Source organism: Apis dorsata, unplaced genomic scaffold, assembly GCF_000469605.1.
Source record: "Apis dorsata unplaced genomic scaffold, Apis dorsata 1.3 scaffold_896, whole genome shotgun sequence".
Taxonomy (NCBI): Eukaryota; Metazoa; Arthropoda; class Insecta; order Hymenoptera; family Apidae; genus Apis; species Apis dorsata.
The window spans coordinates 37,388-51,659 of NW_006264011.1; the positions used below are offsets into that span (position 1 = coordinate 37,388).

General features: G+C 19.1%; 3 protein-coding genes across 3 annotated transcripts in view; 2 read left to right on the forward strand and 1 right to left on the reverse strand.

Moving 5' to 3' along the window:
* LOC102677821 (cilia- and flagella-associated protein 70) overlaps positions 1 to 1,946 on the forward strand; it is a 9,558-nt gene extending 7,612 nt beyond the window's left edge. Inside the window, 2 exon segments of the mRNA XM_031514124.1 lie at positions 112 to 261; positions 877 to 1,946. Coding sequence (XP_031369984.1) covers positions 112 to 261; positions 877 to 1,020 — 294 coding nt within the window. The 3' untranslated portion in view covers positions 1,021 to 1,946.
* Positions 1,947 to 2,507: 561 nt separating this feature from the next.
* LOC102678048 (putative uncharacterized protein DDB_G0282133) lies at positions 2,508 to 6,911 on the reverse strand. The gene is made up of 8 exons (XM_006623458.1): positions 6,715 to 6,911; positions 5,726 to 5,800; positions 5,380 to 5,580; positions 5,128 to 5,292; positions 4,906 to 5,055; positions 4,587 to 4,686; positions 4,272 to 4,517; positions 2,508 to 3,943 (listed from the first exon to the last, which is right to left on the reverse strand). The coding sequence occupies exons 2-8, from the start codon at positions 5,798 to 5,800 to the stop codon at positions 2,571 to 2,573; spliced, it is 2,310 nt and encodes a 769-aa protein (XP_006623521.1). The 5' UTR covers positions 6,715 to 6,911; the 3' UTR covers positions 2,508 to 2,570.
* Positions 6,912 to 7,270: 359 nt separating this feature from the next.
* LOC102678185 (transmembrane protein 62-like) lies at positions 7,271 to 12,048 on the forward strand. Its single transcript, XM_006623459.2, has 13 exons — positions 7,271 to 7,770; positions 7,890 to 8,001; positions 8,062 to 8,199; positions 8,407 to 8,727; positions 8,814 to 8,946; positions 9,119 to 9,274; positions 9,422 to 9,569; positions 9,727 to 9,849; positions 9,929 to 10,010; positions 10,269 to 10,397; positions 10,565 to 10,739; positions 10,852 to 11,079; positions 11,508 to 12,048. The coding sequence occupies exons 1-13, from the start codon at positions 7,567 to 7,569 to the stop codon at positions 11,539 to 11,541; spliced, it is 1,983 nt and encodes a 660-aa protein (XP_006623522.1). The 5' UTR covers positions 7,271 to 7,566; the 3' UTR covers positions 11,542 to 12,048.
* The last annotated feature ends 2,224 nt before the right edge of the window (positions 12,049 to 14,272 follow it).

Below are 14,272 nucleotides of genomic sequence, written 5' to 3' on the forward strand. Positions count from 1 at the left end.
ATTATATATACTAATATAATTTGAAATCTCGTTTAGTAATTACCATTGTTGACATATGTCTTCAATTTTTAAATCCTCTTTTTTTTTTGTTACACATATATTTTGTTTCAGTCAGGTCAATTTCACGAAGCAGAAATATCTTTATCAGAAGCAAACAGAATTAATAATCAGAATCCAGAAGTATGGGGTTATTTATGTCTTTTGAACATGACTCTTCGAAGATATGACGAATTTATACAATGTTATGCAGAAATGACCAAAGTAAATTCATGTAGTTATATAGTATACTTTCTTATATATATTAAACATAATTTTATCTTTCATTATACAGAGTATGAAATTTTTTAGTTATTTATAATAAAATTAATCTTTAAGAACTTTTATGACATTCTATTTCTAGTATGATATTTTAGTATTTTTTAGTAAAATTATATTTTGATATCTTGAAATCATATTTTGATACTCATATTTGATAAAGAATATTAATCTTAAATATTAATCTATAACAATTAATAAAAATAAGATTAAAAATGTTCTAAATTTTAATGTTGTTAATATATATAATTTGTTCAAAAATAAATTAAACAATATTTTTTATTATAATATAATTTTCATATTTTTTTTATTCAAATAAAATCTATACAATTATTTTATTCTAGTTTGTTTAGATTGAAAATAGAAGTCTTAATGAAATATTAAATAATATTAATATAAAATAATGATAATTATTTCAAAAATTTATTATGAAAAAAATATATTATAATTTGAACATATTTTTATTTTTGTAAGTTTTTTTATATAATAAAGGAAAAAATAAACAACAATATTTTACTAACAATTTTTATTGTTTATTTAATTTTTTTTTTTTTTTTTAAGTATCAGAATAATCTTACAGATAGAAAACTATTGTTGAGAATAACCAACATGATGAAGGCTTTGGATTACACACTACCAAATTTAATAGAAATCAACGATCTTGTCGAGGATCATAATACAGAGGGATCTGAGGAACAATTTTAAAATTAATGGCACCATAACAAATTAGAAAAAAAAAGAAAGTTTGAATTAATAAAGAAAAAATCATAATGGCACTCATTTTTAATTATTGAAAATAATATAATAAAGAAAATAAATACAATTAATAAAAAATTATATCAATAACATTATTCATTAATCAATTTTAATATTATTACATTTTATCATTATATTTTTCATAATATATATTTTAAAAAATGTTAATTTTTATTAATTGAAAATTTATATATTTTAATTAATTAATTAATTTGAAAACTATTAATCATAAATAAACATATAAATATCCAAATTTTCTTATGATGATAATCGATATTCATATTTTATAAATCATCTCCCTCTTTGAATTGTTAAAAATTTAATTTTTTTTCAACATTTAATGATATCCTTTTCAGCTAATCATCTCATTTTAATATCTCATTTTAAATGAAAGATAAAACATAAAGCAAGCATATAACAAAATCGTATAATAATAAAAAAAACGTGCAATAAATAATCTTTTAGTAAAAAGAAGCAAATAAATTATATAAACTATAAAGTAACGTAACATTGTTTTTAGACTAAAGATAAATAAATATAGCCTATAGTTTAATCTTATAATATTTAGAATATTATAAATGATTGCTTTTTCTGTTTTTTCTTTCCTAAATCAACAGTTCCAATGATATTGAAGTATACAACATTTTTTATGTATACATATATCAATCTTCAATATACAATTAATTCCTATAGCCAATTACAAAAATATCATTCGAGATCGCAATATCTGAACAGATGTTAGTATTCTATTGTCGTAAAATTTTATATAAAGTATCAAGAAATACGAATCTTGGCCTTGTCAATTTCTATGTATTATAAAAGCATAGTAGTAGATTAATTTATAGTGTACTAATCCTTTGCAGTTTTATTTCTTTAAAAAATAAAAAAACAAAAACGAATATTTTATATAAAATATTTACATTGTTTTTTCATTTGTAACAATGTAATATTAGAAAAAAAAAAAAAGATAAAAAATCCTTCTGTAAATGAAAATAGAAGATAATCATATAAATAGTAATACATTATCTCCAATGTATTTAAAAAAAAAATTTTCATTTAAAGAAAATATTAATACAAAAAATGATTAAATGTAAACTCACAAAGGATTAAATAACATTAACGATTGTGCGCAAATAGTATCACTTAATAATAATAATAATTTTTTCATTATTTTAAAATTGTCTTGTAAATATTTTGCTGAAAATATTTATAATCTTCAAAATGTTTTAATTTTTCATGAATATTAAATGATAAATTAATTAATTAAAATGTATTGCTATTATTGTGAAATATTTTAAAATCAAATCAAAAATTAATAATTTAATTTTTAATTATTAAAAAAAATTTCGCAATTATTAGCATTTTCAAAATTTTTAAAATTCATTCCTAATGATACGTTAAAACAATATTTTTTATCATAATGAATATTAGAAATGTTTCTAATATCAAAAAGTATAGGCGTAATTCATTACACATTTTATTAAGACTTGATATTGTTTTTATTGCAATATTTTATCATTTATTTCGTTTACTTTTTCTTTGTTTTCTTTTATTTCCTCAATTTTATCTTTATTTTCTTGTACTGAATTTCCATCCACACTTCCATCTGCAGGACTAAAAATATTTTCAGATTTTATTTCGCAAAAATTCATAATATCCTTTAAATTGGTATCAGATACGTTATTTTTCTTTGCTGTATTTTCTAAATTCAATATTTCTTTCTGTATTAATTGTTCTTTTTCTATTAATTTATTATTGCATACAGATTGATTATTAATTTCTATCACAGAATGTATTTTATCTTCCAATAAAGATATAGAATTATCTGTTATCTTCTCTATACTTTGTTGCACTGTAACTTTATCTTCGATATTATCACAGTCGTTTACAAACTGTTCCGTAACTTGTTTTGATTTTTGTTGATCATTTTCATACAAAAGATCTTTATCTATCTCAATAACATCATTAAATACTTCATTATTTTTTAATATTAATTTCTCATGAATATTAATTGGAACCGATATTTCGGAAGACATATTTTCTCGTAAATCTTTTGTTACATTATTTGTATGAGAATCTAAACATTCATTGTTATTTTCAAAGCTATTTTTATCGATATCATCTTTGGTAATGTGTTCAAAATTATCTGTATTTAATATAGAAGATAAAGAAATTTCTTCAATTTTTATTTCTTTTATCGATGATATTTTATTTGTTATCTTATTTTCAATATTTGATTGCACATTTTCTATACTTGATACTTTAATAGATTGAATGTTACAACAATTTTCTGTTGCATTATGTTCAATATTCTGTTCATCATTAATTTTTTTTTCACTATTATATTCAATATTCTGTTCATCATTATGTTTGATATTTAGTTCAACATTATGTTCTATATTCATTTCAGCATTTTGTTCCAATTTTATTTTACTAAGAGTTGAACATTCTTGAGTTTTGTGTATTTGTGAAACATTCACATTTGAAGAACCATCTTCTATTATTTTTATATTTTCCTTTAAAGATTTTGGTGATTTAATAGCATGAGATTTATATTGATCTTTTTGTGTATAAGATTTAAATTCATTTTCGTAATGCTTATATGAATCACTATCTTCCTTTTTTATATCTTTCTTTGAATGATATTGATATTTTGCCTCATTTTCTTTTTTTTTTTGTGAATGAGATCTTTTTAAATTAGGGAACTTCTGATTATTAAAATAAGTTCCTTTGGATTTATCTTCAAATGATTTTTGACGGAAAAACGATTCACCTTCTGACGAAGGTGTATCGACATCTGAATGACTATATGTTAAACGAGTTCTTTGCCGTGGTCCAACTCTTCCAGTTCCAGCTATACTTGGTGAATTCACTAAAATTTACATATTTTAAGAAATTTACATGTATCAAAATTAAATAAAAATCAATATATATGTATATACATATATTATATAACATGCGCGCGTGCCAAATATAAATTTTTTAAACATTGTATTCTAATACTTTTTCATGCAAAATATTTTAAAAAATTGATTCAAATAAAAAATAGTACATTTACATTTTACAAATGCATTATTGTATTTGTAAAAAAAATAAAAAAATAAACATATTATTTAACTTTTTTCTTTTTTTCTATTTCTTATTAAATTATATAATCTCAGATTCATGTAATTTTAATATAAATATAATATATATATTACCTTTAACACTCATTACAGGTCCTTTTGTTATATTGCTTTGATTTACTGTAACCTTAATACTTTTATCAGTTGCAATGACAGTTCTTTCTTCAGAAGTTGGAGAAACAGGAGTTTTTGTGGATATTGCTGTATTATTTCTATGTTGGTCATAAGTATTATAAGATCGATTTTCATAATTATTATAAAAATTCTTTGTTCCACGATGAGGACGATGATTTCCACGAATGTAATTGACATGTTCATTATCTAAAAAAAAAATAATTTCTAATATTTTGTGTATGTAACATGAAATTTAATAGTAACAGATAAACATACTATTAACATGATATCTCTTATCAGAATCTTTATCCTTTTTTGTAAAATCTCCTAATGTAGGCCTTGATGATTTTTTTACTGCATCATATATAATATGTACCTACAATGTAAAATATTTTTAATTTATATTATATTATTGCAAAATTTGTATTAAATTAATACAATTAAATTAATACAAATTAAATTAATAATATAAATTATTTTTTAAATATTAATTTAATAATAATAATATATTATTGATATCTAAAGTTTTTTATTTAAATTTGAAATAAAATTTTTATAATCAATAATTCAATATATTATGAAAATTTATTTATACTTTATCATTATCCCATTCTCTACGCCAATTGCCTTCTGCAGTTCTTTGTCTACTAATACGATCTTCATCAATACGATTTCTTTCTGCTCTCCAAGCATCATATGCTGGTTGAGATTCATCTCTGTAATTTCCTTTATTTGATTTAATATCCTATATATAAAAATAAAGTTCTTCATATTTCATAAAATCAAATAAACTTATAAAAACAACATTATTACATACTTTCTGATTACCCTCTCTGCTATTAATCTTTTTTCTGAAACTTCCTTTTGTTATTTTATGATGACATCTATTCCCATTATTTTCTTTTATATATTCTACATTAGGTTCTTCTCGTTCAGAATCTGCTAAAAAATTGTATTTAGGATCCGGTGGTGGTCCCTCTCCCTAAATAATATTTTGTTTTATCTTAAAATTTAATTATTAAACATGCATATAATAGAAAATAAATTTAATATGAATTCTATTATATACTTGAGCAAAAGAATGAATTTTTTTTCCTTCCCCAGCATGGGAATGTGATATATATTCATGTTTTTCTTTGGTTAATTTTGGTTTAATTTTAGGAGGATTTACAAATTCTGGTGGTTCTTTTCTCTCTGGCCAATCTGTTGATGGTACCATTTGTACCAAAGCATTTAATTTTGCTGCATTTTTTTTATCTTCTTCAACTTCCTAATATAATAAAAATAATTTTATTATAAAACAAATTTTATCAACAATATAAAATATTATAAATTTATAATTACATTAAAAATATATATATAAAATTTATTATGTAAATTTTTATCACATTAAATATATTTATAGAATTATATACCTCATATCTTCTTCTAATTTCTTCATTTTGCTGTCGAATTTTATTTATTTTTTCCTCAAGTGCATTAGATGCCATCTAAAATATATAAAATTTATATTGAAAAAAAATAAAAATTTTTGAATTCATTTTGAATTTAGAACGATATTATTTACGTTTAAAATCTAAAAATATGTAAAGTATTTTTTCTTCAAATTTTTAAAAATGATAATCTTGAATATTTTAATTATATATTAGAAAGTATAATTATTTATACTATTTCACGAATATAAAATACAAATTTAAATTCATATAATAAAATATATATTTAAATTCATTTTCACTATTTAAAACTATTTACACTATAAAACATTTTCACTACTAAAACTATTTAAGATCAGATATTAAATAAAATACAGTTCTTATAAATTTAATGGATCATATCAATCATAATAAGTTGAATATTTTTAACATCAAAGTATATATTCATATCACGTTTTTATCGTCCTGCTTCAAGAAGAATTTTACTTCCGAATTCCTCCAAATAAATATTATAAAATACATAAATAATTTAATGTATATAGATTTATATTTTATATTTATATTTTTTCTCTGCATACATAAAAACTTTATCAAAAATAGGAATTTCGTTAACGAAAAAAAATTAACCTTAATTAGCTTTAATTGCTATACACCCTATTAATCAAAATTATAAGAAAATTCAAATATTTCAGTTTAAAAACGAATTAAATTTTGTTTAATCGTTAAAAAAATTGAATTTTTTTTTAAAACTGAATCTATTTATATATAGATATTTATGTACATAATATTCATTAATTTATATAAATTAAACAATACAATAGAATAAAGAGTTTTTACAAAAGTTTGGCGTATTAAAATAATTTATATAAAACTAGGTTATATGAATGTACAATTGATTTCTTTGAAATGTAAAAATGAAATAAGTTTAGTATAAAATGTAATAATGATTAAAAAAAATAAACATAACGTACGGTTGCAAGTAGCTGCAAATAGTGTCAAGAGAAAAAAAATTAGAACATCACGAAGAAGAACGTTATGTTGCTTCAATTAAAAATCAGCCACATATGTCACTATTGAGCACTACCCTTATTTTTCCTAAGAAGGACACATTGACACTGCACAACATTCACAGATGCCTTAGTGTAATAAGAAAATTATTAATATGGTAGTTCCAGTGGTTTTCATTATGATATATAAATTTTATTTTTTATAAAACATTAATAAATATACTGATTTATCTACAAATTTGATTAAATTTTTTCAAAATTATATTTTTGTTAATTAAATATAAAATGAGATCATTTTTAATTTATAATAAAACGAATATATTAAATGAAATATATAATTTAAACAATATTCAATTGCAATATAAAATACTTATTTTAACTATTAAAAATATAAAATATAAAAATAGTTTTATAAATCTTTATAAATTCATAAATTAATTGTATATATTTTTTGAAAATTTCATAGAATATTAGATTAAGATGTGATATAATAATATTAATGATTTAAGTATTGAATGAATACCACTGTTACTGCCATGCGTAGACATGTCAACTCTTTTCATTACTGTTCTGCAATGATCAGAAATTCAATTTGTTTGTATTCTGATATAATAATTATTAGTCAATCTTAGAAAATCGTAAAATTATGAAAGACCAAAATTTTTTGCTTTTAATAAATGGTGTTATTATGAATGTCATATTTATTATAAAGCATAACCTAATATATAAAATTTGTAAACATTGAAAATATACAGGTGGTTAACTTCCATAAGAAAATAGCCTCAATAAGAAAATATTTAGAGCGTACCTTTAAAAATGAAAATATCGAAATCTACTGTAATTCTTTTGGTTTTTGTATTAATGTTATCGATATTTGTAGCAAATGTTGCTGACCTGATCAATGTTGATAATCATATATTAGATGATACCTTGCATAACGCAGACATGAAAAAAAAATGGTCACAACCAAAATTTTATGATATTGGAGCATCATTTGATCATTTAATATGGTTTCTACAAGTTTGTATTTTATAACAAAAATATTTATTTATAAATTATATATAAACAATTTATTTTCTTTTAATTAATTTCTAAACATTTTTTTTTATTTTATTAGATGCATTTTTTCATGTTTTTAGATATCAGATATACACATAAGTATATTTCAAGATCCATTTAGAATAACAGAATTAAAAGAATTTTGTAATATTACTGTGGGTACCATAAAACCTTCTGTTGTGCTTGCTTCAGGTAATTTTTTTAAAATTAATTTTTTAATATTTATGATATAATAATATAATAATTTAATAGGTGACCTCACGGATGCAAAAGCCAAAGATAAAATGGGATCAAAACAAATATTAGAAGAATGGCAATATTATAAACGTATTTTAGATGATACTGAAGTTAGCAAAAAAACTTTATGGTTAGATGTAAGAGGAAATCATGGTAAGAAGTATATATCATTACTATTTATTAAAATACTAAATAATAATATATAATGTTTATTTATATAAATTTATAAAATGAAAATTTAAATTTATTATTTATATAATGCATAAAATATATATATTAAAATTAGCATTATATATTATAATATATTATAATAATATTCATAACTAATTATTAATACAATATTATTTAAATTTATTTCAGATAATTTTAATGTACTAACTCTTGAATCAAAAAATAATTATTATTCAAATTATTCTATTCAAGGAAAGAAGCATCCTAGATCATATATGTATACTATAAATATTGGTTCTAAACTATATACATTTATTGCAATAGATGCTTGCTTAAAACCTGGTCCACGAAGACCATTCAATTTTGTTGGCATGTTAGATGAGCATGAAATTAAAAGTATACATAGTTTAGTAAATAAATCCAAAAATAGTAATACGGATTTTATAATATGGTTTGGTCATTATCCTACATCCTGTATATTATCACAAACTAATATTAGAAATATTATAGGTAACAAAATATATATATATTTATTTATTTATTTATATTTAATATATTTATAACATAATTAATATTTATTTATAATATATTTTCAGGTAGACATAAAGAAAGTATGGTATATCTTTGTGGGCATTATCATACTCTTGGTGGCGCAGTGCCTAATATGTATACACTACAACAAGCAGGATTTCTTGAGTTAGAGTTAGCAGATTGGAAAGATAATAGAATGTAATATATATATATATATTTTATTGTATTATATTACAAGTAGAGGCATATATATATATATATATATATATGTTTTTTTTTCATATTATTTTACATATTATTATAAGTAATTGTAATGTTGATTTAAAAAAATTATTGATTTAAAAATATTACTATGTTTATTCATTTTCAGGTATCGTTTAGGAGTAATAGATCATGGTCAATTTTCATTCATTGATATAAAACATAAGGAATGGCCTGTAGTATTAATCACTAATCCTAAACATGCTTTATATATGATGCCTAGAAAAGAAAATATAATGTCTATTATTAAATCTACTCATATTAGGTAAATATTTTTTTATAATGAAATATTTCATGTATTTAGGTTATCATAATTTTATGTATTTAGGTTAATTGATATCATAATGACTAATGTAAATATAACTATTTACTACTAAAAATTTTATAATATTTTTTATTTTTTATTCTGTAGGATATTGGCATTTTCGATAGCACTGATAAAAATTGTTGAAGTTCAGTTAGATGATAAATTTTGGTTTGAATGTGAACACATTAAAGGACCACTTTATGTTTTGAAATGGAATACAACAAACTACAGAGAGGGAATACATACTATTCGAGTTTAGTAAAATATATTTATTTATTTTTTAATGGTATTTCTTTCATAAAAATTTTAATAAATTTAATAATTTTAATGGTTGTAGCCATATATAAATGATATTATTATTATATAACAATTTAGAGATTGAAAATTAATAACAAAAAAAATTATTGTAGGTAAGAGTTACAGATATAGATGGAAGAGAAACAACAATATTTCAACCATTTGCTCTTGATGGCTCACGTTTATCATTTCGCATTTTACCTAGACTTATACTTATGTCTAATGTCAGTAATATTGTACGTAATATAATATATATCATGAAATAGTTATGTATTTATGTAAGTTTATATATTAATATGATTTTTTCTTTTACAGTTTCAATTTTTATTTGGAACAGTATTAGTTTTATTAGTAATTCCATTATGTATACTTCGTTTTCTTCATATATTATGTGAAAGTGAGTAAATTATATTTTATATAATATGTTAAGTATTATACAATTTATATTTATACAATTTATACAATATATATTTATATGATATAAATTATATAAAAAACTAAAATATTATATAATTGAAATTTAAGAATAAAAAAGATTAATTTCAATTTATTAAATAACTAAATGTTAGGTTGATTATTTCTATATAATAATTTAACATATAAATAAGGTTTTTAATATTAATTATAAATTGTAATTGAAATATTTTTTAATTAGGAAAGCAGATACATCGACCAAGATTCAGAATAAAATTTTTTCATTCATGGCTTAGAAAATTATGGATATTATCAACTGTTGACCGTCTATTTTTTCCATTAGTATTGTATGCATTATATTTAACAGTTGGTAAGAAAATAATATAATGAATGTAATTTTACTAAAAATCACATGATCAAATAGACAAAAAATTCTTAAAAAAATATTTATTATATTGCAAAATATATATTAATACATATAATTTCATTCCAATTTTCAAGTGAAAAATACATTCAATTTGTAAAAAAAATTTTAAGGTCCATGGGCAGTTGGTGAAGTAATAGAAAATCAAACAGGTATAATTTTTGCTTGGGGAACATTTATTGGAAATTCTTTTTTGCCTGGTGCTTTTACTTATGCTTATGGATTTTTCCAATTATTTTCTTTCCATCTACCACTAATGTTAATCCTAGCTAATAGAGTAGATAAGCGGTAAGATAAAAAATATAATTTTTTATTAAATATCTTAAATTATACTTATATTTGTTATTAAGTAAATAATATAATATATATATAATAATTAAAAAGTTAAATAATTTTACAGGCTACAAAATACTACTAAGCCAAATAATAAACCATTGTCTAAAATTTGTTTTATTTTACAATATTTACCAATAATATTATTAATTATTATGCAAACATGTATGGCTTATTTCTTCTGGTTAGCATATGGAACATTAGCTACTATATTATGTCCCTTACGCACATGGAGTATTTTTTTAGCAATGATGTTATGGCATCAAGTAAATACTATGCCACATTCATGTTTAAGGTATGTATTATAATATAATTTTTAATTATAATCTAATATTTTATAAAATAAAAATTACTTTTTATTTTTTTTATTCTTATATTATTTTATTTAATTTTTTATATTATTTCTATATGAAAATATTATAATTATATAATAATTTAATATATAAGTAAAATAATTTTCAAATATAGATAAGTGATTAAAAAAAGATAGATATACTCGCAATCACTTAATCAGTTAAATAAAAATCATAAAATTTCATGAAAGAAAAACGATATTCATGTAAAGAATGTTACTATATCATAAAATTAAATTTTATAAAATCTTAATCGAGATTAAATATAATCATTTTTCTCAGGATTACTTACTTGTAATAATAAGCAATTTATTATTAAATATATTTAATTTTATCTTATGTACTAATCATAATTTTTTTTGTTATAAAGGTCTGCTGCAAAAATATGGTCTCCTCTTGGGTAATTTATAGAAGGTACAATAATTTACTATGATAATATAATAAATTATTATTTATTTTATATAGTTCAAATATTTTCATATTCTTATGTACGTATTAATAAATTTACGAAAATATATATATATATATGTGTGTGTGTGTGTGCGTGTGTATGTATATATATATATATTTTTTTTTTCATTAACTTCTTACATAATAAATATATGTATATTTAAATAATATACATAAATATAATTTTTATTTTTTATCTAATAAATTCAAAGTTTTAAATTTATTATGAATGAAGATTAATATAATATAAATTTAAATTAGTATAAAAAAATAAAAATTATTTTATTTATTTAAAGTAATAAATTATAAAAGTTGAAATAATTGCGATTATTATTATTTATAATTGTACATTATATTCAATAAGTTCCTTTTGAATGCCAGAATTTAATTAATTGATAGAATTAAAACAAAGACTGTTAATATATTTATTATATGTTTAATAATACGTGTTATTTAATTTTAATAATTTATGCTTGAACATTATTTTTAAATTTATAACTTAAAAATATGTTCTCTTTCTTTTATATCTTTTTGTCTGTAATAATAATTGTGCTTCCACATTGTATTTTAATGTTACAGAAGTATTGTAAAATATCAGGGATTGAATGAAACTGTCAATTTTTGTAAATAAAAGTTATTTGTTAAATTTTTAACTTTTAAATTATTTCTTTTCTGTTTTTAATTAATTTTATATATCAATACATTTATACAATTATAATACTCAGTTATATAATTATAAATACTCAGTTTTAATACTTATTTTGTATTATATTAATAAGAATTCTGAAGAATTATATATTTCTTAATAAATATTTTCAAATAAAACAAAAATTAGAATTAATTTCTTAATTAATATTATTTAAAAAAATTGAAATTAGAAATATATAATATATTATTATATAATATTAAATATAGAAAAAAAAAGCAAGTTATTTTTATATATATATTTCATTTTTTTAATAACAAAAAAACAACAGAAAGTATTAAAGCATTGAAAGTATAACAAAAAGTTTAATTTTTATAAAGAATTAATTTTTTATCAACAACAAACAAATAATTCTATTTAATTGGAATTCTGAAAAATAAAATTTTCTAAAATTGGAAAAATTTATGGAATAAAAGATTCAATAATTACATTCTTTAGTTATTTTGAGACAGAAAAGATAATAATCAAAAAATTACTAATTTTAGAACTAATTGAAAATTTTCACAGTTTCATTTAATTCTTAGTAGAAAGAATATCATAGAATATATTACATAAGGATTATGTTATTAAAACAAAATAAAAAGAAAATTTAATTATTTATTTTATGCCATATATTATATTTTAAATAATGAATTAAAATTTATTTATAGAAATAAGAAGAAAAAAATGCAATAAAATATATGAAATTTTATATATAATAGTAAAGTAAAAGAAAATATTTTCTGTATTGTTTTAAGAACAAAACTTTAATTTAAATCATATATGTGTATACATATGCTTATACATGAATTTCATATTTAGCTAAATTTTATTTTTGATAAGAAAATATAATTTTATTTATTGGAATTGGAAAATCTAAGTAAAATTGTTAATTCTACTATTTTCAATTTGTATTTCTAATTTAATAATAAAATAATTATGTAAATTGTCTTTTAATATTTTTACATTTTATTTACATTATAGATAATATTTTTTTTTTGAATAATTAATATCTATTGGCATAAAAAATTAATAATTAATATCTTTTTTAATACAAAAAAATACAAAACAGTATTTCTTTATAAAATAAATATTATAATTTTTTTGTTCTATACTCTATATTTTTCTACAAAGTATTTAATTGTTATTGTTCTCAAACATGATCTCAGAACTGTAAATGTGATCTCTTGTGAAATCAATGATTCCCAATTATTAGTAATTACAAGTCTTTTCTCTTTTAAATAAATATGTCAAATAATTTATAAAAATATTAAGAATGTAATTAAAAGTTGATTATGTTGCACAACTTTTATTACTATTCATAAATATATGCAATTATTATTTTGAGATTCATAATATAATTACAATTGTTTAATTATTATATTGTTTATTTTCATACTTTATTATACTTGTTTCATACAACATATAATTTTCTAAAGTTTATATTTATAAAATTAATGATTATTGGGAATCATAATTAATTTAATCACTTTATAATATATTCAATGTATTTTATAAATTACAAGAAAAATGAAAAATAATGTTATTTTTAAATATTTAATACATAATATAAAATATATTCTTAATTAATGAACCGATAAAATCTATATTGCATATATAAAATAATAACATATGTAAATGTTAATAAATGTTATACATAACTTAAATAAGTTGTAAATTGAATTTTTATTAAATATCTCAAATTTTATTATGATATTTATGTGCACCAATAATTTTTTAAATAAAATATTTATTTAATATTACATAAATTTTATTGTATATGTATTTGTAATATGTATTTGTGAATAATCAAATCAATTAAAATACAAAAATCATTGTAATTTTCAATTGATAATATGTAGTTTATTTTATATGTAAGCACAATTATTTTAAAGAGTTAATAAAATACAAGTCTAATTATTTTATAATATATTATTTTAAATGTATTATATATATTTTATTATTATTATATATATTTATTATTAAATATATCTGCAAAA

Bases quoted from the DNA above. Each gene is read 5' to 3' on its own strand.
- LOC102678048 (XM_006623458.1), bottom strand. From the start codon at position 5,800: ATGGCATCTAATGCACTTGAGGAAAAAATAAATAAAATTCGACAGCAA. The intron at 5,056-5,127 runs GTATGTAATAAT...TTTTATATATAG, and splicing joins GCAGAGAGGGTAATCAGAAA to GATATTAAATCAAATAAAGG. The intron at 3,944-4,271 runs GTAATATATATA...TGTAAATTTTAG, and splicing joins ACCTGTAATGAGTGTTAAAG to TGAATTCACCAAGTATAGCT.
- LOC102678185 (XM_006623459.2), top strand. From the start codon at position 7,567: ATGAAAATATCGAAATCTACTGTAATTCTTTTGGTTTTTGTATTAATG. The intron at 8,947-9,118 runs GTAATATATATA...ATTCATTTTCAG, and splicing joins GATTGGAAAGATAATAGAAT to GTATCGTTTAGGAGTAATAG. The intron at 9,570-9,726 runs GTTTAGTAAAAT...AAATTATTGTAG, and splicing joins AGGGAATACATACTATTCGA to GTAAGAGTTACAGATATAGA.